Source organism: Trichechus manatus, unplaced genomic scaffold (assembly GCF_000243295.1).
Source record: "Trichechus manatus latirostris isolate Lorelei unplaced genomic scaffold, TriManLat1.0 scaffold00065, whole genome shotgun sequence".
In the NCBI taxonomy this organism is placed as follows: Eukaryota; Metazoa; Chordata; class Mammalia; order Sirenia; family Trichechidae; genus Trichechus; species Trichechus manatus.
This window is the reverse complement of record NW_004444001.1, coordinates 4,482,585-4,509,375: the sequence shown is the minus strand read 5'-3', so window position 1 is coordinate 4,509,375 and position 26,791 is coordinate 4,482,585. Positions and strand designations below refer to the sequence as shown.

The following is a 26,791-nucleotide window of genomic DNA, read 5'->3' as shown; positions in this document are numbered from 1 at the left end:
GCGCCAGACGGGGAGCCCCGTGACTCATAATTACAAGTTAAAAGACTGGTTGTTTGTAACGGGAGGAAGCCTAGCCAGAGGGGCTTTCAGCCTGCTCACTCTTTGCATTCTTTATATCCAGAGAGCAAATTACTGCCTAAGGCAACCCAAAGCTCATTAAAGAGCCCAGTGAAGTGGAAGGCAGCTAGCTTCCTGAACTTAGGTAGAGAAGACAAGTCTTCCTAACAAGCCGTATGAGCCCATAACAGTTAACCAGGTCGTGGAGCATCTGCCAGTGAACATTTTCTGCTGCAGATGAATGCCAATCTGAGACGCTTTTAACCAAGTCAAATTTAGATTCTGCTTTATCATGCTACATAACTTTTAGCACCCTTTTTTTTCTCCTCCTCTTCCTGCCATTGCAGCAGATGTGGGTAATCAGGGCCCCATGCCCTTGGCATTGTTCTCCACAATCCAGTTCTGCTTCTGGCTTAAAGGAAAGACAGGATAAAAAAACAAAACAGCAAGGGAAGAAGTCAGACAGAAGTCATCAATGCAAATATTGAGAAAAGATGCTCTTGTGCTGCTACCACGTGAAGAGACAAGGTAAAGGGAGCGAAGCATGAACACAGATAGGAACAACAAGACCAGCAGTAGATGGGACAGATTTGTGGCTTCCACTCATTATCTCAAGGCAGCTCAGGAACCCCGGACATCACTAGAGTTTGGGAAAGAGAAAGGATGATACTATTGGCCATGTTTAATGTATTTGTCCCACCCATTATAAATTCACGCTGTACAAACAGGATGTTTGCCTGGTCCCCAGTTGAGTGCACCTTAAAAAGAGCCTCCGACTGGATCAAAAAGATATGCTGGAAGAGAGTGTGGCATAGCAGAGAGATCAGAGCAGGGCCTGTGGAGGTAGAGACCTTGACCTGAAGGAGCAGCTCTACTGGAAAGACCCAAAGAAAATAAAGGGGCATGATTTGAGCCGTTTTCCAAATCAGGTTAATCCTTTTAAATGAGAGCATGTAAGTCTGATGTTAAAATGGATGCCTTCATAATTTTGCTTACCATCAGCCATCAGCCAGAAGCTTGACACTCCTTCCATGGAGTTTCTTGTCAACACATCAGTTTTCTTAGCTGCAACGAGATAGTTTTATTACTACAGATCTGAGAACTGGAAAGAACACAACTCAGATGCTAGTGCAAAAGTAGATACATTTGTGGCTCTGGGGGTTTGGGGAGATATAATTTACCTAGAGTTCTGTCACTTCTTCCTACACCTGGCCCACCTCTTCTTAACCCAGATCTTTTTGACCTAATTCTAGAAGATGAGGGAGGAAAACAAACACTTATTAAGGGCCCACTAGGTACAGTGTTGTGGTTTTTCAATATTTTAATCCTCAGAACAACCCTATGAAGAAGACATTACTAGCCCCCTCTTATGAATGAAGAAGCTGAGGCGATTTGCAGGCTCATGAATAGAAAAGGGCTTTCTTCATAGTATCTGATTCACAAATCATGAGCCGCGCTGCATTTTTCTGTCACCAATCATCCAAGACTTTTCCTTCTCAACCACTCAGTCTCAGTAAGCCCTTCTCAAGAGGCTGGGGTCTCAAGCCTTCCTTTCATTCAGCAGTATATATTATTGACAACCCACTATGTACCTGACGCAGTATGTTTTCATGACACACCGTCCAGAACCCTGTTTCAATTATGTTTCATCAACTGAAATGCCCTACACATCACAACCTGATCACTCCCTCTTCACAGACATGTGTTTGCTCCCTGACCCAGTTCTTGTGGGATGCAAGGGACTTAGCATCTCATCCCCACAGCTACCACCAGCCTCCTACCCCACCACATGCACAGACACACTTATAGACATACACATACAGGTATCAGTATTTCCACTTCACATGGGAAAACTCAGGGTCGCAGAAATTAGGTAACTTGTTCAAGATAATACTCTAGTAGGGAGCACTTTTATAACTGCTCTTCCTTCCAGGCACAGCCAAGCACTGCTGTCAGGGTGTAAACTGGACTCCTAGAGGCAAGAACTTTTATTGTGAAACTCCCTCTAGGAATCTAACCTACAGAAATAATCCAGAGTGACTTTGTGCAAATATCTCCTCTTCAGAGAGGCCTTCTTCTGACCCTGTATAATAGCCTCCCCTATCATTCATCTCTCTATCCCTTTACTTTGCATTATCTTTTCTAATAGAGCTTATTAATAGTATTTATTTGCTTCTTTGTTTATTGTCTGTCACCCTCAATAGACTGTAAATTGACCAAAGAAAATAAACCTCTGTTCTCTGCTATAGTCCCAGCTCCAAGAAGAGTACCTGGTATATAGTGGGCCCTCAGTAAATACTCGTTGAATGAAGGAATGAATGGATGAAATGTGGAATAAGATCCATGCACCAAAATGTTCACTGCAGCATTATTGACACAGCATACATTTAAAATAATCTTAAAGTCTAATATTAGGGGAATGGACTGTAGGATTAAATATTGTGGTGGTGTGCTGTCAAGTTGATTATAGCGACCCTATAGGACAGAGTATAACTACCCCATAGGGTTTCCAAGGAGCAGCTGGTGGATTCAAACTGCTGACCTTTTTGTTAGCAGCCAAGTTCTTAACTTACACCCATGTTTCCAAGGCTGTAAATCTTTTCAGAAGCAGACTACCACATCTTTCCCTCACAGAGTGGCTGCTGGGTTCAAACTGCCAACCTTTCAGTTAGCAACTGAGTACTTAACCACTGCACGACCAGGGCTCCTAAATATTACACAACCATTAAAAATAATATTCATGAAGATTTTAATGATGTTGTCTTAGGCTGGGTTCTCTAGAGAAGCAAAACCAGTAAAACATCTAAATATGTATATAGAGAGATTTGTATCAAGGAAACAGCTCACGTGATTGTAGAGGCTAGAACGTCCCAAGTCCATGGATCAGGGTAGAGGCCTCTCCCAATTCATGCAGCCGCAGAAGCTGGTGAGCCCAGGATCAGTAGGTTGGAGAGCAGGACTCCTGCTCATAGGCTGTGAAGGTCGACAAATTCCAAGATCAGCAGGCAAGACCACAAGGTTTCTCCTGAGTCATGTAGCTGCAGGGGCTGGCAAACTCAAGATCAGTAGGTCAGAGAGCAGGGCTCCGCTCACAGGCTGTGAAGATTGATGAATCCCAAGTTTGGCAGATAAGCTGACAGCTCAAGTCCAAGAACTGGAGATGAGACGACAGGAGGCAGCCGCAGGATCCAGATTGAGAAAAAGCCAGAACGTCTGCTTATATTCAGATGCATGCCACACCCCCAAGGAGACTCCCTTTCATCTGATTGGCTACTCACAGCATATTCAATCACATATAAACACTGAGAATCATGGCCCAGCCAAGTTGACACACAATCGTAAGCATCACAGACATAAAAAAGAATTCTGTTGATGTTAATGAGATAATGTTAAGTAAAATAAAAAGGCTACAAAATTGTATGTATATGTCTATCTTAACTATGTAGTAAAACAAAGCACAGAAAAAACTGGAAGGAAGGTGGAGAGATTGTGAGTGCTTCCTCCTGCTTTTTTACACCATTCTACGTTTCCCAAATTTTCTGGAATAGACAAGTTATACTTTGATAATTAGAAAAAATACAATATTACTTTTTATGTGTTCTTGCCCCATCAAGCGAAGATATGGGGGTTGACATCTTTAGGACTTGCCTTCTACATCAACTATATCTCCTCTCTGAATGCCTATAGGATAATGTGTGAATGATTCATAATGCACAATGGTAAATTACTTCTCTCTGTTGAGAATGTACAAGCGCAAGCACAGATATTAACCTGGCTGACCCCATAGCATTCTGAAGTGATGATTGATGTTCCCAAAGATGCTCATCTGTCTCTCACTCAGAAATGGAAACTCTGGCCAGGAGAAAGGAAAGGAGCTAATCTCATGAGCCCCCTTGCCATTTATATGTGTAGTTTAGTTTGGCTCTCTTTAGAAATAATGATTTATAGGTTTAAAACACAGAAAATAAAAACAGAAGCAAAACACACAAACAACCACCACAAAAATAAAATCTAGCGAAAGAGATAGCAGGAAGAGTGAGGTGATGAGGTTAATCGGTATGGGTTAGCAAGGGCCTATGGAAGTTGACACAGGCCAGGTGACTGAGAAAGAAGGGCCGTTTTAAAAATTATAATTGTGAGTGCAAAGAAGAGAGAGCTCACAGCCCAGGGGTCAGGGTCTTCAGACAATTTGGGCTTGGTATGGGAAGCCAGGGGCAGAGGTGCAAATCTGGAACCTATTAAGGGGACTTAATTCCAAAAGGACTGTGACTTCTCCCTCCCTCCCTTTCTTCCTTCCTTCCTGGTTCTGGAGAAAGAACAGTGAACAAGATAGAGCAGGCTTTGTGGAGTTTTCATTCTACACACTACATGTGAGCATGTAGTTTCAAATGGTGATTAATGCTAGGAAGGATATAAAACAGAATAATAGGGTAGAAAGGAATTGGTGTGGGGATCAAAGGAGGTGACATGTGAGCTAAGGACTGAATGACAAGTTGATCATCATAAAGATTCAAGGAAGAACATTCCAGAACATTCAGGGAAGAAATTCCAAACAGAAGGTACAAACAGCAAGTGTAAAGGCCCAGAGAAAAGAATAAGCTTGACATATCTGAGGAACTACGAGAGGGCCAGTGAGCAAAGAGGGCATGAGCAAAAGAGATCTGAGCAGGACGTGAGGAGTGAGAGAAGTAGCCAGGACTAGATCACGTGAGGCCTACTAGGCCAAAGCAAGGAGTTTGGGGTGTATCTAGGGACCATGGGAAGGCATTGGAGAGTTCTAAGCAGAGGAGTGATACGATTGTTTTTAAAAGATCGCTCAGGTCGCCGTGTGGACAGTATATTGTAGAAGGGCAAAATGGAAGCTGGCAAAGCAGTCAGGATACAATCCAGGTGAGAAATGACTACTCCAGTTAGGAAGAAAAAGAGACCAAGAGAAGTAGCAAGGTGTAAGATATATTTTGAAAGGATTGCTAACAGGACCTGCTTATGGAGCTGATGTGGGAGTTGAGGGAAAGAATAATTGAGGAGGAGTCCTAGAATTTTTTTGCTTGAGCAGGTGGGCACCATTTATTGAGATGGAAACAATTAGAGAGAACAGCTTGGGGTAGAGTTTGGGATGGAGTATGAAATTAAGAGTTCTGTTCGGGGCACGTTAAGTTTGAGAGGCCATTTAGACAATCAGTTAAAGAATTCAAGTGGGCTGTTAGATGTACCAATCTGGCCCTCAAAAGAGAGGTCAGGACTGAAGGTAGACGTTTTAGAGCCATTACCATATAATACATACTAAAGCTCTGAGATGAATGAAATCACCTGTTGAAAGATAAGAGCACCCAGGACTAAACCCTAAGTCACTACAACATCTGGAGGTTGGAAAGAGAAGCCAGTAAGATAAGGGAAAACCAGGAGGGAGTGGTGTCACAGAAGGCCAAGGAAGGAAGTGTTTCAAGCAAGAAGGAGAGGTCAACGGCATCAAATACTGCTGCATGTTGGTCAGAATAGACTAGGTTATTGTCTGGTCGTAAAGTGACAATCTCAGTGGCTTATCATCATAACAAAATTTATTTCGCATTCATACGCCATGAACAGTGTGGGTCAGAGGGGTCCAAGCTCTGCTCCACAATCACCAGGAACCCAGGCTGATGTAGACTCTACATCTGGAATGACACCAGCCACCAGAGTCAGGAAATAGAGAACATGGAGAGTTATGTATTGGCTCTTAAGTGCTTACACCAGGAAATAACACACTCACTGCCACACACAGCCCACTGGCCAGAATCAGTCATCTGGACCTCCCTAGATGCAAGGGGGCTTTGAAATGGATGGGGGCATGTGGAGTATTTGATGAACACTGATGCTCTACCGTATGCTGAGAGGTCAACTAAAATGAGAATAGAAAACTGACCATGGTTTTGGCAATGTTGAGATCACTAGGAATCTGAAAGGACAGTTTCAATAGAGTAGAGGAAACTCCAGTGGTCTTGGTGGAAGAGAGAATGGGAAGTGAAGGAATAGAATGGTGAATATAGACAACTCTGGTGAGACATTTGAGAAATGGAAAAATAATTGGAAGATTAACAGGGTGAAGGGAAGATACTCTTAAAAGGGTATTTTTTCCTACTCCAAGTATCTAAATGTCATAAAGTCTCCTATGCTACCCATCCCACTATAAATAGATGATCTTGTCTCCTATTTCATCAGTAAAACCAAGGCCAATGAGCATGAATGTTTTAACCTTCTATTCCCTACTACAAATTCAAATACATCAACATCTAACTATAACCAATTCAAGATGAATTTTAAAATATGTTGCTGTGCATAATCCAAGGAAGAGGCGGAAATACTCAGGCAAGAGAGAAGGGATAATGGAAGAAGGCCACTAGGGACATTTGGGAACCAAAGCCCAAGTGGAGGGGTTGGCCTTGATAAGATCCTGGGTGCTTGTTCCATTGTAACCAGAGATAAAGCCTGGAATATGGGTGTACATGAGTCCACTGGTAGGCATGGTGTTGGGAAGACAAGGAAGTCCTGCCCCATTGCGTTTATCTTGTCAGTGACATAAGGTTGTTGCTGTGGAATGAGCCTGGCTGGTGTGGTCAGGAAGCAGAGAACACAGAAGTGCTGGGGCAGCCTGATGATGTAGCCAGTCTCTCTCCCTGCATTGCTAAGCCATAATTTGCAACTATCTTAAGAATTCTCCTGCTGGGCTAAAGTAGTTCTTGCGCTCTAAACAGCTTGCTGCAGGTGGGTTTTAGATGACTCATTATTACTTCTGAAAATAATAATTCATTTTTACGCTTTCACGTTGTATAGTGTATTTCATATTCATTCACTCATTCTGTCAGAGATTTTAAAATAAATTATTCATGGCTGCCACATTCTATTTTCTTTATTTTTATTGTAAACTATATACACAGAAAACTGCATTAAAGATATACGTACAGTTTAACAAATAATGCTTTTAAGAAAAACAATTTCACTAGTGATATCTCATCCTTGCTGGTTCATTCAGTCAACAAATGTTGTGTGGAGTGTCTACTGTGTGCCAGGCACTAAGCTCAGATCTGGGGCTGCAAAGTTGCATAAGACAAAGTCCTTTGCCTTTTGAAGCTCATAGCCTTGTGGGGGGGAGTTGGAGTAGAGGGGAGCAGGGCGGTGGGACAGTCATGGAAATACATCATTGCTAAATATTCAATACTTCTAAAATGGAGATATGCATAAAGTGTTACCGCTTCTTATTAATCCTTCTCAATAATATTAAGCAGTTATTGTCAAGTTGATTCTGACTCATGGCAATCCCATGTGTGTCAGAGTAGAACTGTGCTCCACAGCTGTGATCTTTCAAAAGTAGATCACCAGGCCTTTCATCTGAGGAGCCTCTGGGTGGATTCGAACCACCAGCTTTTCAGTTAGTAGCCAAGCACTTAACCATTTGCGTCACCCAGGGACTCCATTCAATAATGTTGTTGTTATTAAGCACTGTCAAGTTGATTTTGACTCATAGCAACCCCATATGACAGAGTAGAACTACCCCATAGGGTTTTCTAGGCTGTAATCTTTAGAGGAGCAGATGGCCAGGACTTTCTCCCACAGAGCTGATGGGTGGGTTCAAACTGCCAACCTTTCAGTTAGTAGCTGAGTGCTTAACTGTTGTACCACCGGAGCTCCTTTCAGTAACATTAAGAGGTAGGAATCATTATTAGCTTCATCTTATAGATAAGGAACCTGAGACTTAAGCTATTTCAGTGGCAAGCCCTAGGTCGTATAGCTAAGTGAAACCAGCACTCAATCCTATGTCTTCTGACTCCAAATCCCATCTTCTTTCCCCACCCACTGAACAAGAATAATAGAAGAGTAGCCCAATGTTACACTCTAGAGTAAAAATTCTTCTTCAGTCATTTGAGGGAGGGAGAATTGCCTGACAAGCCTGTGGAAAACCCCAGTGGCCTCTGCATGGGAATACCCTGGGCAAACAGGGAACTGCTTAAGAGCGTTTTGTCTGGAACTAGAGGTCACTTGAGCTCAAACCCACCAGACCAAAGAAAAGCCCAACGTCCTGCCTAGCCAGTTTCAGTGGCAGCCCCTGCACATGGCAGGCTCCTCCCCACCTCCATGGCTCTGCCTTTCAGAAATGGCATCGGCCTCTTTTCCTCCAGTTCCTGCTCCTCAGTTCCTCAAAAACCTGGCTCAGGAGAAACGTTCCTTGAGAAATCCCTCTACAGTCTGATCACGCCCCTTTCCTTTGCTCCCTAGCAGTCATCTACACCATCTGTACGATGTTACCATCAGTGCATTGTCTATTGGTATTCTCCAGCTTTCTCATGTAAGCTTTGACCTTTCCCTGGCCTCAACGATGAGATATATTTCAAGGGCATTATTTCTTTTATTTATCCATAGCTAAACTTAGAAGAGGATTGTCAATGGCGTAGATACTCAGTACTTGTTGACAGATGGTGTGCTTCACCAGTTGACTCACTACTTGAGTGAATAAGCAAATGTCACATTTAAACAATTAAATGCTTTCCAGAAAAGCAGCAGTCAGTAAACAGAGAGATCTGAGAAAAAATGGTGGTCTCTGAGCCCTTTATACCTCTTTTTCATGGCGATCACTCATTTGAGGGTAGGAGATTATTCTCCCCTAAAAGATCACACTTTCAGAACCTGGGCCCTACCCCTTTCTCTTCTTTGTAGTATCCCTTTTCTCAACGCCTGCTTGAATCCAACACCACCATTTTAAATGCATAAACAATTTTTACTCTGGAGTCTTTTCAGAGTGCAAGCTCTGTACGCGTTGTTGTTGTTTGGTGCCGTCAAGTTGATCCCGACCCATAGCGACCCCATGCACAACAGAACGAAATACTGCCCGGTCCTGTGCCATCCTCACAATCGTTGTTATGTTTGAGCCCATTGCTGCAGCCACTGTATCAATCCATCTCATCGAGGGTCTTCCTCTTTTTCGATAACCCTCTACTTTACCAAATATGATGTCCTTCTCCAGTGTCTGATCCCTCCTGATAACATGTCCAAAGTATATGAGATGAAGTCTCACCATCCTCCCTTCCAAAGAGCACTCTGGCTGTATTTCTTCCAAGACAGACTTATTCATTCTTCTGGCAGTTCATGGTATATTCTATATTTTTTGCCAACACCATAATTCAAAGGCATCAGTTCTTCTTCAGTCTTCCGTATTCATTGTCCAACATTTGCATGCATATGAGGCAATTGAAAATATCATGACTTAGATCAGGTACATCTTAGTCCTCAAAGTAACATCTTTGCATTTTAACACTTTAAAGAGGGCTTTTGCCACAGATTTGCCCAATGCAATACGTCGTTTGATTTGTTGACTGCTGCTACCATGGGCATTGATTGTGGATCCAAGTAAAATGAAATCCTTGACAATGTCACTCTTTTCTCCGTTTGTCATGATGTTGCTTATGGGTCCAGTTGTGAGGATTTTTGTTTTCTTCATGTTGAGGAGTAATCCATACTGAAGGCTATGGTCTTTGATCTTCATCAGTAAGTGCCTCAAGTCCTCTTCACTTTCAGCAAGCAAGATTGTGTCATCTGTATATCACAGGTTGTTAATGAGATTACCAAACCAAAACAAACCCATTGCCATCAAGTCATTTCCAACTCATAGCGACCCTATAGAGAAAGGTAATTACTTAACCTTATTTCTGATCCTTACCCTACTTGACCCTTCCAGGTTAGTCTCTCTCTCCCTCCCTCTCTCTAATTTTACTTCTAGACTTTATTTTCAGCTCTACCCTTCTCTTTGGCTCCTTTGCCTATCTCCCTGAGTTCCCAGGTGAAGCAGCTCCTCCTAGCCATGGAGTGCCCTCCCCAGTTTTCCATTCACAAAGGTCTCCAGCTCTTCTGAGTTGCCATAGGCAGTCATGGTTTTCAGTCCACATCCCAAGTCACAACCCTCCAAAATCTTCCTTTTTTTTCCTTTATAATCTCTGACTTCCTGTCCCCATAGCTCTGACATCAGTGGTGTGCTAGTATTATGAGGTCATATCTACTTGGCAAATGATTTTCACTTAGCAACAAGTGTTTAAAAGGAGGGTTTTGGAGCCAGAGAAGCCTGGGATCAAGTTCTGGCTTTGCCATTTACTAGTTTTGTGACTTGGGGCCACTTTTAACCTCTTTCAGCCTCAGTTACCTTGAAGGTAGAATGGACCCAACACTACCTAGTTTATGGCATCACTGTGAGAGTTCAATGGGACATCATATGAAAAGCACCGAACATGTACAAAGTTCTCAAAAAGCATTAGCTCCCTCTGTACCAATAGAGCTGTTGTGAAGATAAGTTAAGATAATATTCATGAAATATGAAAATGCCTGTCACATAGAAGGTACACAAAAAATAATTTTCCCTTCCCCCCTCCTTTTTTTTTTTATCGCCCATAGAATGAACATTAGCTGCACTACACTCCATTTTGCCTTATGCTTACTTCCAAGTCAGGGAAACAGAATTATATTTAGACCAACATGCATTTCAGGGATTTCAGGGAAGGGACATTTTTGCTACGAGGCTAGAATGTAATTCTCTAATTCTCTTTTAAAAGTGTATGAAAATAAATTTGAGACTAAAGTAGAATCCACTCCTAATTTAGGCATAGATAGAGAACATGCCTCATTTTCTAGACAACAGGACACGTCAACAGTGCTTGAGCCTCTACCTCTCAAGGCACAGGCTGACATGAAAACTGCACTCATCAGAGCGGAAGCCAGACAACAGGACTCTGTTGACCACATCCTCTGGAAGTCATCAGGGATATCTCAGACTTAGGGAGTACTGTGTCTTTCCCATCACACATAATTTGGAGCCTCTTTCTAAGCTGAAAATGAACACTACCTTTCTCTTTAGGGTGCAACTCAGCCAACTGCCCTTTAACCCTCAAAGAGCCAGAACACACCTGTTCTCCCACCCAAAGTCCTAGGTTTCGTCCAAATATGGGGCGTGGAATTAGACAGCCATGCTCTTTCTAAGCTGCCACACCTATGGGCGACAATCAATGGAAAAGACTCCTAGATCCCGTTTAGCCTGGCAGCAGGAGCCACGGCATGCTGTCTTATTTAATGGAAATGTTGCTGGCCTCCAGATTCCTGAGTTGACTCCAACACGCAGAAATGCCAACATGACCCAGGCTGCTCTCCAAGCTCCATGTCTGCATCTGTCCATGGGTTTCTCTAAACAGCCCACATGGGCACTTGGTCCCGAACAAGAATAGTCACAGAATAAAAATGCTAGAGATGCTGGGTTAGGAAAGTGAGGGTTTTCCCCAGATGATCTTCAGGACCATTTTTAAAGGTCTTAGCAAGCCTGTCTACTCAGTTGGCACATCAGGCCTTTCTTAACTTGCTCAGGCTAAAGTCCAGGACCCAGCCACAAAAGAGGGTGAATCAGACACGCTTACCAAGAAGAAAGGAAAACACAACCTGTCCTTGAACACTGCCTCCTTAACTCCAGCCCAGCCCTCCTGGTCTGCCCTGCTGGGCCTGTTCAGGTTTGCCGGTGGGATGTGTGATTTCTGGCACCAGGAGTCAGGAACCCGTTTGATTTATTTAGCTGTTGTGCCACCATTGGGTGGGTCTCCTAAGGTTTATGTGGCTTTCCACTTCATATTTTCCCTTCGATCCACTCCCTAGAGTCCCTGCCAAGCCTGTCATGCTTCAGCCTGGTCCAAGCCAGCCCTAAGAACCTACTAATTAGAGGTTCTCCTTTGACATCTTTTATGTGGTAGCTTAGGAAACTCCAAAGCAAATCCTAATCTGAGGACTTCAGTCCAGGTGGTATCATCTGGGTTGAACATAGGCCTTTAACCCCAAGGCTTTAGGGCACTAGCCCATCCAGAAGCTGTCAATCCAACATAGGAAGTATGTTGGGCAAGTATCTTTGGTCACCCCAAAAGATCTGATCTTTGGCTTCACATCTGCGGTCACTTTAGCCATGGCTAAGTGGTTTCTTCTTCTCCTCATCCTCGATTTTATAGTCTGCTGTACCCGCCCAACAACCCCTCAAATTGTAGCTGGTCTACTCCTGGCCCTTTAAAGTAAACGGAACCATGGCATGTGGCATTGCTTTCTGAGGTGACCCCCATCACCCTAGCAGTGAAGGAACATGGAAAGAGGGCTTCTCAGTATTTACTCACAGACAGTCACTGTCAGGTCTTCTCAGTATTTACTCACATGCCTTCGCTCTAGGCATGACTGTTCCTGGGGGAAATCATCTGTCCATCAGCTAAGGTATAGAAGTATAGAACTAGTCAACTATTCTTCCCTGAAGATTCAGAAATAATGAAAGTGACAGCAGTAACTATTAGATGGCAGTTGTCACTTAATTGGTTAGTAATCTTGGGGGCCATCTATTTAAGGAAGAAGTTCTATGCCAGGGACAGCAAGAAGGTTTCGGCTCATTTGCCAACTCTGATTGATTGGTAGAGTTTGTCAGGAGAGCTGTGCTGAAAATTCTAAAGCTATAATTAGTTTCTCCAGGAAAGAATGCTGTGATTGATTAGCAATGTCTTCCATGGGTGTGTAGAAGGAAGTTGATAACACAGGGACTACGTATTTGCCATTCCTGTCTTTCATGAAATTTCCAAACAACTCCTCCTTCCTAAATGATAGAGTCCTCCTCACAGTATTGACTTTGATTGAGCTTCTCCTATGTGCCAGGTGCTAGAAGATAAAGACAATATTTCATGCCAGGTGCTAGAAGATAAAGACAATATTGCAGCTGTCCCTTATAATCTTACTGGAGATGGTCTACTTCTGTTTATAAGATCCTTTAGCACCTCGCCATCCCATGCATTTATCCAGTCCAGCTTCAATGGATCCTTCTATATCTTCATGCCAGACACTGCTGACTTGTCCTTCACCACAGAGTTTCTGGCTATGATCATCATTTCCTCTCTGTGGTCCCTGGACATCCTTGTCCCAGGCACCATTCTCAACAGTGCCGGACCACTGGATCTTTCCTCTGATCCTCATATCTCTCATGTCCTTTGTTTCGTGTTATACCTTAGTAGATTATTCTCCCCCTGCCCCCCGCCTTGTCTTCATCTAAATCTTTCATTATCTCCATCCCATTAATCCAGTCATTCCGGTTTCTCCTCACCTTCAAGGATGGAAGCCTCTGCTAATCATTTATGTGAGGATATTTTTGTATATTTCATCTATGTCAACATTTACTGAGAAATTTCAGCATATACAGAACCTTATATCAGATACTGTACCACAAATACTGTATCCCTACCCATGCCTTCTCATTCTTGCATGCAGTTCAGTGTTCTACACATTGTAGGTATTCATCATATGGCTGTATCAAAGTCATTTCCTTCCGTTCAATTTGAAAAGCTTCCATCACCAAGCCACAGATGATGTAATCATTCCCTACCTCCACACCCAGCTTCCTCCCTACCTCACCCTGAATGCCCACCACCCTCGTCTTCCCGTCCAGCTCTGAGCCTTCTCATGCTTGAAGTCCCAAAGAGTGTGTTCCAAACCTCTTGTCCCTTTGTAACCCAGCCTCCTCTTACTTTCCACCATTCTCTGTTGGTCTTTCTTTCTCCCCTTCCTTCTTAGGTCAGAGGGAACTGAGGTACCACATGAACAAATGTCTTTCCCAAGGAAAATATGTTTTTGGCTCTGACTAGGAAATCATTTTCAGCATGAATAACACAACTCTCCATCATTTTACTTTTGTCAATTTTTAAGCAATAGCTTAAGCAGCAGCAGCTTGTTTGGGAGCAGCCAGGAAAATGAGCTATGGCCCACACAACCTAGACTAAAGGAAATCAGACAGCAGGCCCAAAAGCAGTAGCATAAATGCTCCACTTCCGATGTTTTTCCTTTCCATTTGGTTTCCATGGAACCCCGTGTTGAGGAGAGAGGGGAAGTATGTCCAAAAGTACTGATTTGTGTTCTCCAGCAAAATAAGAAACAGAATTTCAGGATGGCAAAAAAGGAAACATTAAGAAATGGGTAAAGGACCAGTGGATAAGAACTTTGGATATCTAATATTTTCAGAATCCCAACTCCAAGGCTAATTTTGAGAGCACCTTATTGACTACCATTTCTACTTCAATGCTCTTTAACAGAATCTAGAAGAGGCTGTGCCTTTGGAGCTTGTAAATATTTTCTATCCAACTCACAACCTGGAATTGCAATTGTCGTGTTTTGGGGACTCAGACTAAGGAACGCCATTCATTTAGTTTTTAAACAGCCCTGTGACTCAGCAAGCCAGCCTGCTTCTCTGAGTCATCCATATTTTCTGGAATTCATGACTGGTACCTGTGATTGAAATTAGCTAAAAGGAAACAACTAAGTAATGGAAATGAGCATAGCAAGTCAGAACGTCTAAGGTCCTAAACCTTGATGAATAGCTGAGTCTAACAGACTGAACAAAGTTGGAAGAAAGCCAAATTTATCTCTGATACCATCATGCCTTCCTTTTCAAGCTCAGCCCCCCAGTGATTCTGGCACCAGCCTGAGATGCCATCTTATGTTTCATCTTTGCAGGACCTGTTAGTTAATTGTCAACAAATCATAGAATTTTTTTTTTTTTTTTTTTGGCTAGCCCTAAAATAGTGGTGCCATCAATACAAGAGTATTTGCATTTTTAAAAAATACATTTGGAGTTGGAATTCATCTCTAATTGATGTGGCGTTAAGCATAGTGATAGGTAGCAGGAAGAAGATGGTGTTGAATTTCTAAAATTATACACTACAGGCGATTCACCTGCCCAGTAGCATGATGGTGAAAGGAGGGAAAGCAAAGGATGCATGCCCACATCCTACATAGTGCCACAATGTGCTACGTATCAAAAGGAAAACCATCAAGCATCTAAACATTCATTCATTCTAAGGACATTTGATTGAGCTCCTCCTATGTGCCAGATGCTAGAAATACTGCAGTGAACAAAACTGACAAATATCCCTAGAGTTTAAAAATTCTAGAAATGATAATAGGACACGTTAACACATGAAGTAAACTATGCAAATAGTAAAATTCATGATTCCGTTTTCTTCTGTGATACTATAAAAAAGTCAAAGCATTTGACATGTTAAGAACGAAAACCAGTACAACCTCATGAATAAATCTACTGCTTCCAGGTTGTTTTGAGCCCAAACACCTGCCCTGCTCCATCAGACATACTTTCTCTGGAAAAACTGATCTAAGACCATGACATTACTTCCTCTAAAAGCTGGGCAATTTCCACCCCTTTATAACTATTTCTTTAACTGAGCCTCAGTTTCCTCATTTATAAAATGAAATTACTAACAGGGATCATGGAGGAATTTATTTGAAATAATATATGAGAAAGCTCTTGGTACAGTGTTTAGCATATACTATGTGCTGTGGATTGAATTGTGTCCCCCAAAAATGTGAGTCAGCTTAGCTAGGCCATGATTCCCTGTATTGTCTGATTGTCCACCATTTTGTCATTTGATGTGATTTTCCTATGTGTTGTAAATCCTACCTCTATGATGTTAATGAGGTGGGATTAGAGGCAGTTACGTTAATGAGGCGGGACTGAATCTACAAGATTAGGTTGTGTCTAAAGTCAATCTCTTTTGAGATATAAAAAAGAGAAGTGAGCAGAGAGATGGAGGACCTCATATCACCAAGAAACAAGAGCCAGGAGAATAACACATCCTTTGGACCTGGGTTCCCTGCACTAAGAAGCTCCTCACCTGGGGAAGACTGATGACAAGCACCTTCCCCCAGAGCTGACACAGAGAGAAAGCCTTCCCCTGGAGCTGGCACCCTGAATTCGGACTGCTACTTTCCTAGACTGTGAGAGAATAAATTTCTTTTTGCAAGACCATCTGCTTGTATTTCTGTTATAGCAGCACTAGATAACTAAGACAGTATGTAAGAAATTCATTTTTTTAATCATTCAAAGGTTATTTCTATTGGGTAGCAGAACCAACCATTTTAATCAAGTTGTCCATTTAATCCACAGTTTACCTCTGTCCCCTCCACCCAGGATCTCCTTCCTCTTCTTCTGGAATATGCTGTTTCATCCTTCAGAATCCTTCCAGATGAAGTTCACACGTCCCTTGAAGCCTTGTCCCACTTTTCCTGACAAAGTTGACCCTCCTTCCCTCCCTCCTTCCCATCCTCTGTTCTTCCTTTTTTTCCTCTCTCCTCTGTTTCCCAGTGCTAGACATGTTATTTGTTGTCAACAAAATGTTTGAGCAATTTTTTTTTTCAAAAATTTTTTTCGCTCTTGCTAGGCTTTGAACTCATTAAGGGCTCTAATCTTCTTGTTCGTTTTTGTATCTGTCAAATACCAAGCATAGTGCTTAAGATATATACTTGAGAAAATAAATAAATGAATGATTATTTCATTGGCAGCATGAGCTTGCAATCACTCTTATTGCTCCATTTGCTCTTTCTCTTTCTCACACACACAGAGTGAGCTTGCCATATGAGAAAGAATTTGTGTTCCAAATCTTTGGATAGAAAAGGAAATGATGATGTCTCTTTGATAAATAGAAAGATGTTCATTAACTTTGTGGGTGACTCCAAATCAGGGTCAAAAGGATAGTCCAAAAAGGACTGGACGTGAGCTCTGAACAAGCAGAATGGGGATGGACAAGAGAGGACTGAGGTGGGGACTGGGGTCACACACTACAGCTGCCTACGGAGTCCTTTCCACACATCCCCTCTGTGGACCCTCAGCCTCACCCTCCATACGGCAGCCCATGAGGTCTCTGTAGGCATCTGGGCCTTGCTTTGTCTCTTTGCCTTCAGGTTATGGGCATCACCAGCCATCTGGCCTTGACCTCTCTAAGCAAATACTTAGGAAGCCAGCTGCCAGGATCATAGCCATAATTCCAGTGTCCGTTTATCTGAGGGCACCACAATCAAAGAGCTCCAATTCCAGCATACTTTCTCCATTATAGCAGGAGAAGAACTAATGTCCTGTTCCTAATGATAAGCCCATGGCCCTGCAGGATCCCTAAGTGCCTTCTAAATCACCAAAATATAAATGCTTCCAGTATAACTTCCCCATAATGTGTACTTTATTGAATGTTAAGTATTTGAAAATGGGTGATTTGTGTATATTGTATAATGGTGCTGGCCCCAAATTTCTTAGCATGACCTTTAAGACTTTCCAGAGAATGATCTCAGACAACCTTCTTCGGCTTATCTCCTCCGTGCATGTTCTTTCTGCTCCCATACCTCAGGGAAGACCAGGTGAGGTTTTCAGTTGACTGTAAATTCTTCTAGGACATGCTGCCAAGTGTGCCAGGACACCCCAGCATGGCTCTTTCCATCCAGCTGTCAATTTGGACTGTCAACCCCACAAAGAAAGCAGAACCTGGGATAGAAAAGTCCATGAGCGCTTCTCCTTCATGGCAGCTTTTTGAGCAATCTTCCACCCGACTACCCACCCTTAGTACTACTGGTTGGTAGAAGCCTTCTCTTCTCCTCCTTTGTGGGAGGCAATTTGGGGATGCCACAGACTGGCTGCAGTGTGGTCTCTGCAGGACTTCTGTCTTCTCCATCTCTACTCCAGAGAGGCTCATCCCCTGTTCCCTCTATTGTTATTTTTTTTATGCAGTAAAAGGCATACATTGTTGGGATCAGGCATAGAGGGGGGCAGGGTGTGTGTGGAATGAATCCCTTGTCTCCTGGTGAGCTCTGCTGGCTCAAAAGTGTCCCTTGTTTTATGTCTCTCATGCATTTGGGTCATCTTTCTGAGTCTCCTGCAAACCCATTCCCAGGCCCACTCAACTCTGGAGTGCACAGGGCACATGTGGAGACAGCACTGAGCTGTGCCCATTTGCTTCTGATGGGAAAGGGCTGGATGTCTCTGTGTGCCTCACCATTCAGACATTCTTCATAGTGCTATTTTTATCAACAGCAATCATTAAATTGGTATCAGATGGGCTGGTCCAGTTCCTCACCCTGAGGCTGGGTGATGGGAGTCCCGGTTTTTTTCCAGGCAAGAGGGATGTGATATGCAGTCCATATGAATGCATTTCTGAACTCAGGTCTTACAAGGTTCCTCAGGAACCCTGGACCATGCTCCTATGGCAGTAAGAGCAAGGCCCATTATCATTCCCGATTCTTTCTTGACCCGATTCATGTAATAGACATATTGTTGAACACCTTCTAAATGGTAGACATTGAACGAGACACTAAGGATTCACCAAAAAATAAAAAATTATCTCTAACCCCTGAGAAACTTTTGTGCCACCAGAAGGGATTGTCATGTGAAGTTGTGGTATCTACTGGGAAATGTAATTGATAAGGAACATAGTGGAGGGAGGTTTCATTCTGCCTGGCCTTTGGGAAGGCTTCGTGAAGGTAGTCACATTCAGCCAAGGCTTCAAAGGTAAGTCGAATTAACTGGATGAAAACATGGGAGAAGGCTTCCTAGGCAGAAGGAACCAATAGCGTAAAAGATGACTCCATGGATTCATCCCAAATCCACCTGTGAATTCATCTTTCACTGTGAGGGCCCCAGGCCCACATCTGCACTGACCCCTGCCCTGAGAGGTTGCAAGGAAGAGGGCCTGTTGCAGGAATGCCACATGGTTCCTTGGAGTGCCCTGGCCAGAGAGCCATTTATAAGCACACCAGACTCTGGGTTTCAGAATTTGAACCCTGAACAGGTCTCAGCAGTGTGAGTTGGCACATAGTGGCAATGGTGGCAGAGGATGTTGAAGTCAGATGTAACTAGGGACCTCTGCCATGGTCTGCTCATGGTCTTGTGATTGAGAACCTAACTCCTGGATAAGAACCAAGGCCCGTCACTAGCTACAGGAAGCAAGGGAATCGTTATATGGAGACTAAGAACCAAATTTTTTAGATTCTAAATCTCTCAGTCCAGATTATACTGCTTTTAACTAAAGGCCTGGCAATGTAGGGTGAAATTTAACAGAAAACCAAGATGGGGCATGACAGGAAAACTGGGAGAAATGTGGCAGTAGATGATAGCAGAAAGTGCATTTGCAGATGTCCTCAGCAATCCAGGACTTGGTGCGCTGGTTTTCATTTCCTCCAACCAGACATTCCAAACCCATCCCCCACAAGTCACATGGATGTGCCGGCACAGCCCTACAGGGTGCAGCGACTGTCCCTGGAAGGGCCTCCCAGTGGGTCGGCAGCCAGCTGGAAGAGCCTGGGGCCACTTGTCTGGTCAGGAGCCTCTCTGCTGTGGGCCTCTTGGAGCCAGGGCTGGCTTTGTGGTCTGACTAAAGTGACAATGAAATTAATAAGATCCTGATGCTGTGACTGAGGCCATTTCGCTGTGTTTCCACACAGGGATGAGAGAGGAAATGTCATTAGGACGCCAGGAGGCTTTTGAAATCTTCAAGAGGGACCATGCTGACAGCATTACCATCGAAGACAACAAACAGATTCTGAAACAGAGGTAAGGCTGGCTCCAAGAGTAGCGGGTCCTCCAAGGCACAGCCAGGCCAGCCCAGAGGAAATTTGCTATTCTGTTCTTCCTTATCTGCACAACCTAACTTTTCAAAGAAACGCAAGACATTTATTCAGTTTCACATTTAATTATGTCCAGCCTGGTACAAATCTCTTTCATTTGTGCAAGCCTTGTCATCCCAGTATTAGCAGGTTAAGCAACATTTCAGGCCAAGATCCATCACTGACTGCATTACTTTTATATACAATTCTTACATCATCCATTGATTCTCATCAGCCTATGACTCTATTGATATCTTATGATTCCAAAGGCATGGGGAAAAAATCTACGGACCAAATTATGTTTGTAGAACTCCTGGCCCTCCAGCTGATCTGGAGAGCAGTCCTGCACTTCTTAGTCACAGGAAACATATGCACATCCCGTGACCCAGAGGCCTGTGATGTGTTCTCCAGGCCAAAAGCAGAGCAGGCAGGATTGTCGGTTGGCATGTTCTCAAGCAAGGCTGTGTTCTGGACTCCTTTAGAAAAAACATAGAGTATATAATTTGTATCAGTTTATCTGTGAATTAGATGTATATCCTCAAACTGTAGCAAACAGAGAGAGTGCCAGGTATGTGAGTCTAGAGCTCAGAAGAGAGGGTTCTAGACTATGAACTCTCGTATGTCACATGCGACTCTGAATCTTAGCACACAGTACCTTTTCAAAAACTAGTCGTTGAATTAAAGTGAAAGCCAGGTGTGAGAGCCATATGTTTATAAATGGTGATTCAAGGAAGCCAAAGAAGTAGACCAGCTCTCTCAGGAAAACACATGTAAGTGCAAGGGCCTAGAGGGTAAAACCTTAGGGGTAAAAACCATGAAGGAAAGGTAGAGGAAAAGGGAGCCATGGCGGAGCCTGAGATGGAGCAGTGAAAGCAGAAGGGGGACAACCAGGAGAACCAGCACACAGCTCCAGGAAGAGGTATGTTGTCACCGTTGTCGAGTGCCAGGGAGAGGGAAGCAGGATGGGAGCTGGAAAGTGCACACAGATATGGCAACTGAAAGACCACTGGGCGGAGTGGCAGGGTTGAAGGAAGAAGTGAGAAGGAATGGAGGAAGCAGAGAACAAGAGCAGACAACACATTGATAAAGTCTGTGATAGACAAAAAACATTTTTTAAAAAGGGGGTGGCTTGAGGAAAAGGGAAGATTCTTTCAGCATGGGAGAGAACTGGTCACGATTGTAAGCCACAGAAGCAAGGCCATGGCAATGGAGAGGTGAAGAAACAAGGGCAAAGGTTGGCGCAGCAAGGTTTCAGGGAGACAGGAAGGTGTGGAGTCAAAAGCTCAGGAGAAGGTTAGCCCTGGAAAGAAGCCTGAATAGCAAAAGAATCAAAATGGGGCTGGCATTGGAAGTTTAGAAGTGCAAGGAGAAAATTAAACATGACCTCTACTTTTTCTGTGAAAAAGAAGATGAGGTAGAATGACAGACCTGAAGATAGTGATGAAGGCTTAATACAGCTGCCAGAGGGAACAGGAAAGAAAATAGGAAAAAGAAAAAGGAAAGGCAAGCAGCATTGAGGGCCCAGCTTTGACTACTAACCAATGGCTTTTATACTTGGGTGGGGTTTAAAGATCAGAGACCACTTGAGGAATCCAGTGAAGGTCATGGGCGTGTAGCCAGAACTGCTGGTCTGGAGACCAGTCTAGCCTTTCTTAGTCAAAAGAAGTCTATACACCCCCCGTTGCCCAGCAATTCCAGTTCTGAAATTCCCACACAGTTTCACAAGATAAGGATGTTCACAGCAGCACTGCTTGCAGCCTAGGAGAGTTGGAAACATTCTGGTGCCCATTGCTGGGGAAGTAGATAGGTAACATATTAGGCACACCCTCCATGGAGTAGAGGCAGCAGGTGGAAGCAATGGATTAGATGCATACGTACCAACAAGGATAGATCTTAACAGCATGGCACTGAGTAAGAACATAGGATTTATGTAAATTATAAATACATGCACACAAAACAATCAAATTTATAGGAATATATCCAAACAAAAAGATACACTTCAACACAAAGGAACAGTTATCTATGTGCGGGAGAAGAATAAGAAGCAGGACGTAGGATTGAAAGGAATGAATGAATGAATGAAAGAAAAAAAACAAGAGAATAGGGTAGAAAAAGTGAATCTAATGAAAGCTGAGGACTCTCTCCCTAGAAAAATGGACATATGCTTATCCGCACAAATTTTGGAGCCCTGGTGGCATAGTGATGAAGGGCTCGGCTGCTAACCAAAAGATTGGCAGTTCAAATCCACCAGCCACTCCTTGGAAACCCTATGGGGAAGTTCTACTTTGTCCTGTAGGGTCTCTATGAGTCGAAACTGACTTGACAGCACCTAATAACAACAACAACACACAAACTGTAGACTACGAATCCCGGGGTTCACAAACCTTCTAATGCTTGTCCATGTTGTAAGCCATGTATTTCTAATATAATCAGTCTGATTGGAGTTAGACTGTCTGAAGATAAGCATGTCAAGCTACATGACAGCTGCCTCATCCAATAAAGGCTTCCAAAGAACTCTCAGCTGTATCTATACCTGAAGCTTCTTGGCTTAAGCCAGCAATTCATAACCCTGGCTTCATATTAAAATTACCCCTGGAGCTTTTCAGAACTACAAAAGCACAGGTCCCCTCCCCAGATAGTCTAATTTAATTGGTCTGATGTGGGGCCTGAGCATCCTTTTGTTTGAGAGCTGATTCTAACATGCAGTCAGGGTTGAGAATCACTGATTTAGACAGTGTCCAGAGACCTTCAGATCCAGAACCTCTGCGGTAGAGTCCCCAAAACTTGACAGGTTAGACAAATTGCCAGGTGATTCTTTTTGCACATTAAAGCTTAAGGACACTGGCTTAGAGAGAACATAAAACTCCATCTTTCTTATTCTAGAATTGGCATGGTTCCCGGTTCTGGATTGTAGCCTTGGGCTTAGGTCTGTTTCCAATAGGGGATGAGATGAGATGGACCGGGATAAGGATGCAGTGGTCTTTCCAAGCCTTCTAATACACGGCTCACTTAACTCCAGTACAGTAGAGTTTAGACAACCCATGTGACAAAGGCACTTTGGGGTTTAAACATATCTAAATCACATAGGATAAGTTGGCAACACTGATGATCCCATCTTCCTTGTGGCCATGGTGCAAGGGAATTAATGGAACTCACACAAAGCTTTCCTCTGAAAAGAGGTTTTCTCAGCAGTAAATCAGTCCTTTTCAATCAAATGAAAAGTCAGGAGACCAGCCCGCATTTAAAAAAAAAAAAAAAATTCTACATCTGTTTAATGTTACTGTAATACCCATCATTTTGACTGAGGGGTGTAACCAAGAACCTACCCCTTTCTCAGGATGGGAGCTTTTGTTTGTATTCATAGAGATTATTCATTTATTAAATCCTACATGTTCATAACTGCAAATAACTCTGCAAATCAGTGCTCCTGCAGCAGACAACAAAGTGAAGGCCCCGCAGATGTTCACAGGGTGACTTCTGTGCCACCCTTATTTTAGGAAAAGTTCTTCCAGTAACCCTGATCCCTTCCACACATTTGCACTGTTTCCTTCTAGTGATCAGGAGCACCGAGGACCATCTGTGGGAGGATTCCCTGTGGGAGGATCATCTCATCTGTGGGAGGACCATCTGTGGGAGGAACACGGACACGGACCAGAGCAGTTTTACTCAGAGGCAGTAGAGTTAGGAAACAGCAATTTAATGCAGTGGTTAAGTGTTCAGCTGCTAACTAAAAGGTCAGCAGTTCGAATCCACCAGCTGCTCCTTGGAAACTCTATGGGATAGTTAGTTCTATAGGGTACCTATGAGTCTGAATTGATTCGATAGCAATGAGTTTGGGTTAACTCTACTTTAAATCTCACCTTTTTAATAGTCTTCTGCAACCAGAGCCTGCTGGTCTGGCCCCCCATTCTATCCCCCTCTTCTCACGTCTAGAAACTCCGCCATCTGATGGTTCTGGTGTTGTGACATCATGTTGGCAAAGTCCCATGAAAAAGGAGCTTGGAGCTAATTGCCCCTGTGCGTGAGCTTTGGGCCAGTTCAGCCTCTCGAGTCCATAGCAACTGGATTCTAAGCCCAAATATAGGGATTTGGGGTGATCCAGGATCCCTTCTAATTCCCTTAGCCCCCTCCCAGAGTAGAGAATTGATTTAGAGTTGCAGGAGAGGGAATCAATGCCTCATGCTTTCCATGCTACTTACTAGAAGGATTTTTCTTCCCCTTTCTACCCACACCCTTTGCTGTTCTCTCAGGGAATATCCAGAATCTCTAGGTTCTGGCCCCCTGTCTGCAGGGAAGCTGTGCTGCCTGTCTGTGACAACAGAAACAAGATGTTGGCACATTAATGGCATGTTTGGCCTTTGCTAAACTAGAGCATGTGAGCCAATTCTTAAGCTAGATTTTCAGTAGAGGACAATTGCCATTCAAAATCGCTACGTTTTTCAGGCGTGACTCATCCTCGTAGTATATAATAATATGAAGAGAGGCTGGAAACCCATGTTTGGCAAATACCGGTGCCCAAGCACCACATGGCTGACTTTCTTTTGTGGCAGATCTTTCATACAAACTGAATCCCTGCAGTCAGGGATTAAATAACAAAAGAAGAAATAAACGGGAGAGATTAAATGTGATTGGAACTAAAGGCGTTGATAACATGAACTAAACTAAGAAAAGCGCCCCTTCACTTAGTTGGATCCTTCAGACATAGAATGGAACAGCAAACGCAAACCAAGCTGGATTGAGGGTGGAGAAAATTCTCAGGGCACCATCTGGAAATAACCTCCCTGACAAATAGGAGTTCCCTGGTTCCTATTAACTTCAATTTTAACCTTTATTATTTTTCTGTTTGGCTTTTTTTTTTTTTTTTTTTTTGTATTTACACCTTGTCACCTGAGCTATAATTTTAAACTCTGAGAGCAAGAGATTAGATTAGAATCTTCTCAGCCTCCCCACAGGTTTTAAAACAGAACAGTGCTGACCACAAAAACAGTACAAAAAACATTTTTTGCCTGAGAATGACAATTTGAAATTGCCTTTTGAGGAATCTTAGCAACCAAGAAAACTGCTTGAGAATAGTCGTAGTTTCTCAGGAGTGGCAGAATGCAAGCAGCAGGCTTCTTGAGAGTCAGGCGAGGGACTGCTGAGCAGAAGAGAAAGGGCACCATCTTGATGGGGAGAAGAAATGAAATATAAAAGGAATATTTTCCCCTGGGTGGTCCAAATGTTAATGCACTCAGCTGCTAACCAAAAGTTTAGAGGTTTGAGTCCACCCAGAGGCACCTCAGAAGAAAGACCTGGCAATCTACTCCCAAAAAAATCAGCCATTGAAAACCTTATGGAGCACAACTCTATTCTGACACACATGGGGTCGCCATGAGTCAGAATCAACTTGATGGCAACGGGTGGTAGTGGATAAAGGAAATGAAGGGCGAATTTTCATTGTTATCAATAAGTTGGAGGCAGCCAAGTTACCATGGCAGGGGCAGGTTTACAGAGGAAAGATACAGGCTCAGTTTTCTTTCTTCCTCTCTGATACGGAAGAGTACTGGATGTTCACTCTATGAAAAATCAAAATATTAGCTTAGCCGCCCTAGGCAAGGAAACTAGGAAAGATGTTACAGGATACCTTTGTCCTCCGAGGACATATTTGCCCCATCGATCTGAAGAAACCCTCCCAGCCAACATAGTAGAGAATATGAGTGCAGAGGCTGTGTGTAGACTGAGTGGCTTATGAGCAACAACACCTCTCCTTGGCCTGTAGATTAAAAACAGCGGCTGCCCAGAGTCCCTAGCAAATTTTCTGTGGTTCTAATTGCCCTGGAGCACAGCCAGGTGCCAGGCCTCCTCAGCTGCTCCCTCAGTGATGACCAAGGTCAGCCACACACCAAAGGAGGACAGGATGCTCCCAGGAGCTAGTCTTTGAAGCTACAAGAGATTCTACCTCAATGTCCCCATCCTTTTATTCCTACTAAAGATGAGACACTTGGCAACTGTCTTGGGTGTCCTTAACCATTGACTTGCAAGGATTCCTCCTAGCTTTTTGGTTTGCTGGGAGAATGATACGGGCCTGTTATTGTCTGCGGTTACTGCTTCCAACATGCAGTCCCACCTCACAGCTCATCACATCCCCACGGAGTTCCTGCACTGCATGCAGTGATCATAATCCACATACACAGAGCACATGCACGTGGATGAACCTCCCACATCAGCCCAGCCCTGGGAGGCATCTCATCCTAATCTTAGAAAGGAGGACTCTGAGGTCCGGCTGCCAACAGGTAGAGCAAGGATTTGAACCCAGGTCTTCTGACTCTTCATGTTGCCCACTTTGCCTTTGGCCATGCTTACTCGCTTGCTTATCTTCTTTCATTGTACAAACATTTATGGAAGGCTTCCTCTGCCCTAGCCCCTGTTCTAAGATCCAGGGATCTACTAGTGAATTAGGCAGATGTGGTCACTGTCCTTCTGGAGCTTATGATATTGAAAGGAAAACAAACCAGTGGATAGACAATTCCAAAATAGTGTGACATCTTCCTGTGACGACAGCAGTGTGGGGTGCTGTGAAGCACATGGGAGTGACCCCCACTGTGGACTCACAAGGGCATAGAGAGCTAGTCAGAGGAAGAGACACCTAAGCTGAGTCTGAGGGGTTAGGTGGAAATTAGCCAGATGAAGAGAGAGGTTCCTAGCAAAGGGAACAACCCCATGGGGAGAGAGAGCGTGACACTCGCTGGAACTAAAAGTGATTCAGGCCAGCCAGAAAGGCGGGGGTGTGAGACGAAGCTGGAGAAGTAAGCAGGAGCCAGAGCATGCACAGTCTAGTTAGCCCTGGTAAGGAATTTAGACTTGGTCCTGAGGCCACCAGGAGCCCTTGAAGAGATTTTAAGCAGATTTGCATTTAAGGAGGATCCAACCATTTGCTGTCTAGTCAGTTCTGACTCATGGTGACCCCATGTGTGTCAGAGTAGCACTGCTCCATAAGGTTTTCCATGGCTGATTTTTTGGAAGTAGATTGCTAGGCCTTTCTTCTGAGGCGCCTCTGGGTAGATTGGATCCACCAACCCTTCAGTCAGCAGCTGGATACATGGGTCACAAAATAAAGTGGGGCTGAGATGGAAACTTGAGAGGTGTCAATAGAGACAGCTAATGAAGGTCCGGGCATGAATGGAATCCTAGAGAGAGTAGTTAAAGTGAGGAGAGGGCCTAGGACAAAACCCTGAGGATTACCAGCACTTAAGCATCAGGCTGCAGAAGAAGAGCCTGCAGAGGAGACTGAGAAGGAGCAGCC

The 26,791-nt window shown here is 43.7% G+C and overlaps 1 protein-coding gene across 1 annotated transcript in view; it reads left to right on the top strand.

Annotated features, from left to right (window-relative positions):
• The window catches only part of KIF6 (kinesin family member 6), a 499,202-nt gene that overhangs the window by 372,826 nt on the left and 99,585 nt on the right, over positions 1-26,791 (top strand). Inside the window, exon 14 of the mRNA XM_012556417.1 lies at positions 19,348-19,456. Coding sequence (XP_012411871.1) covers positions 19,348-19,456 — 109 coding nt within the window. The remainder of the gene's footprint in view (positions 1-19,347; positions 19,457-26,791) is intronic.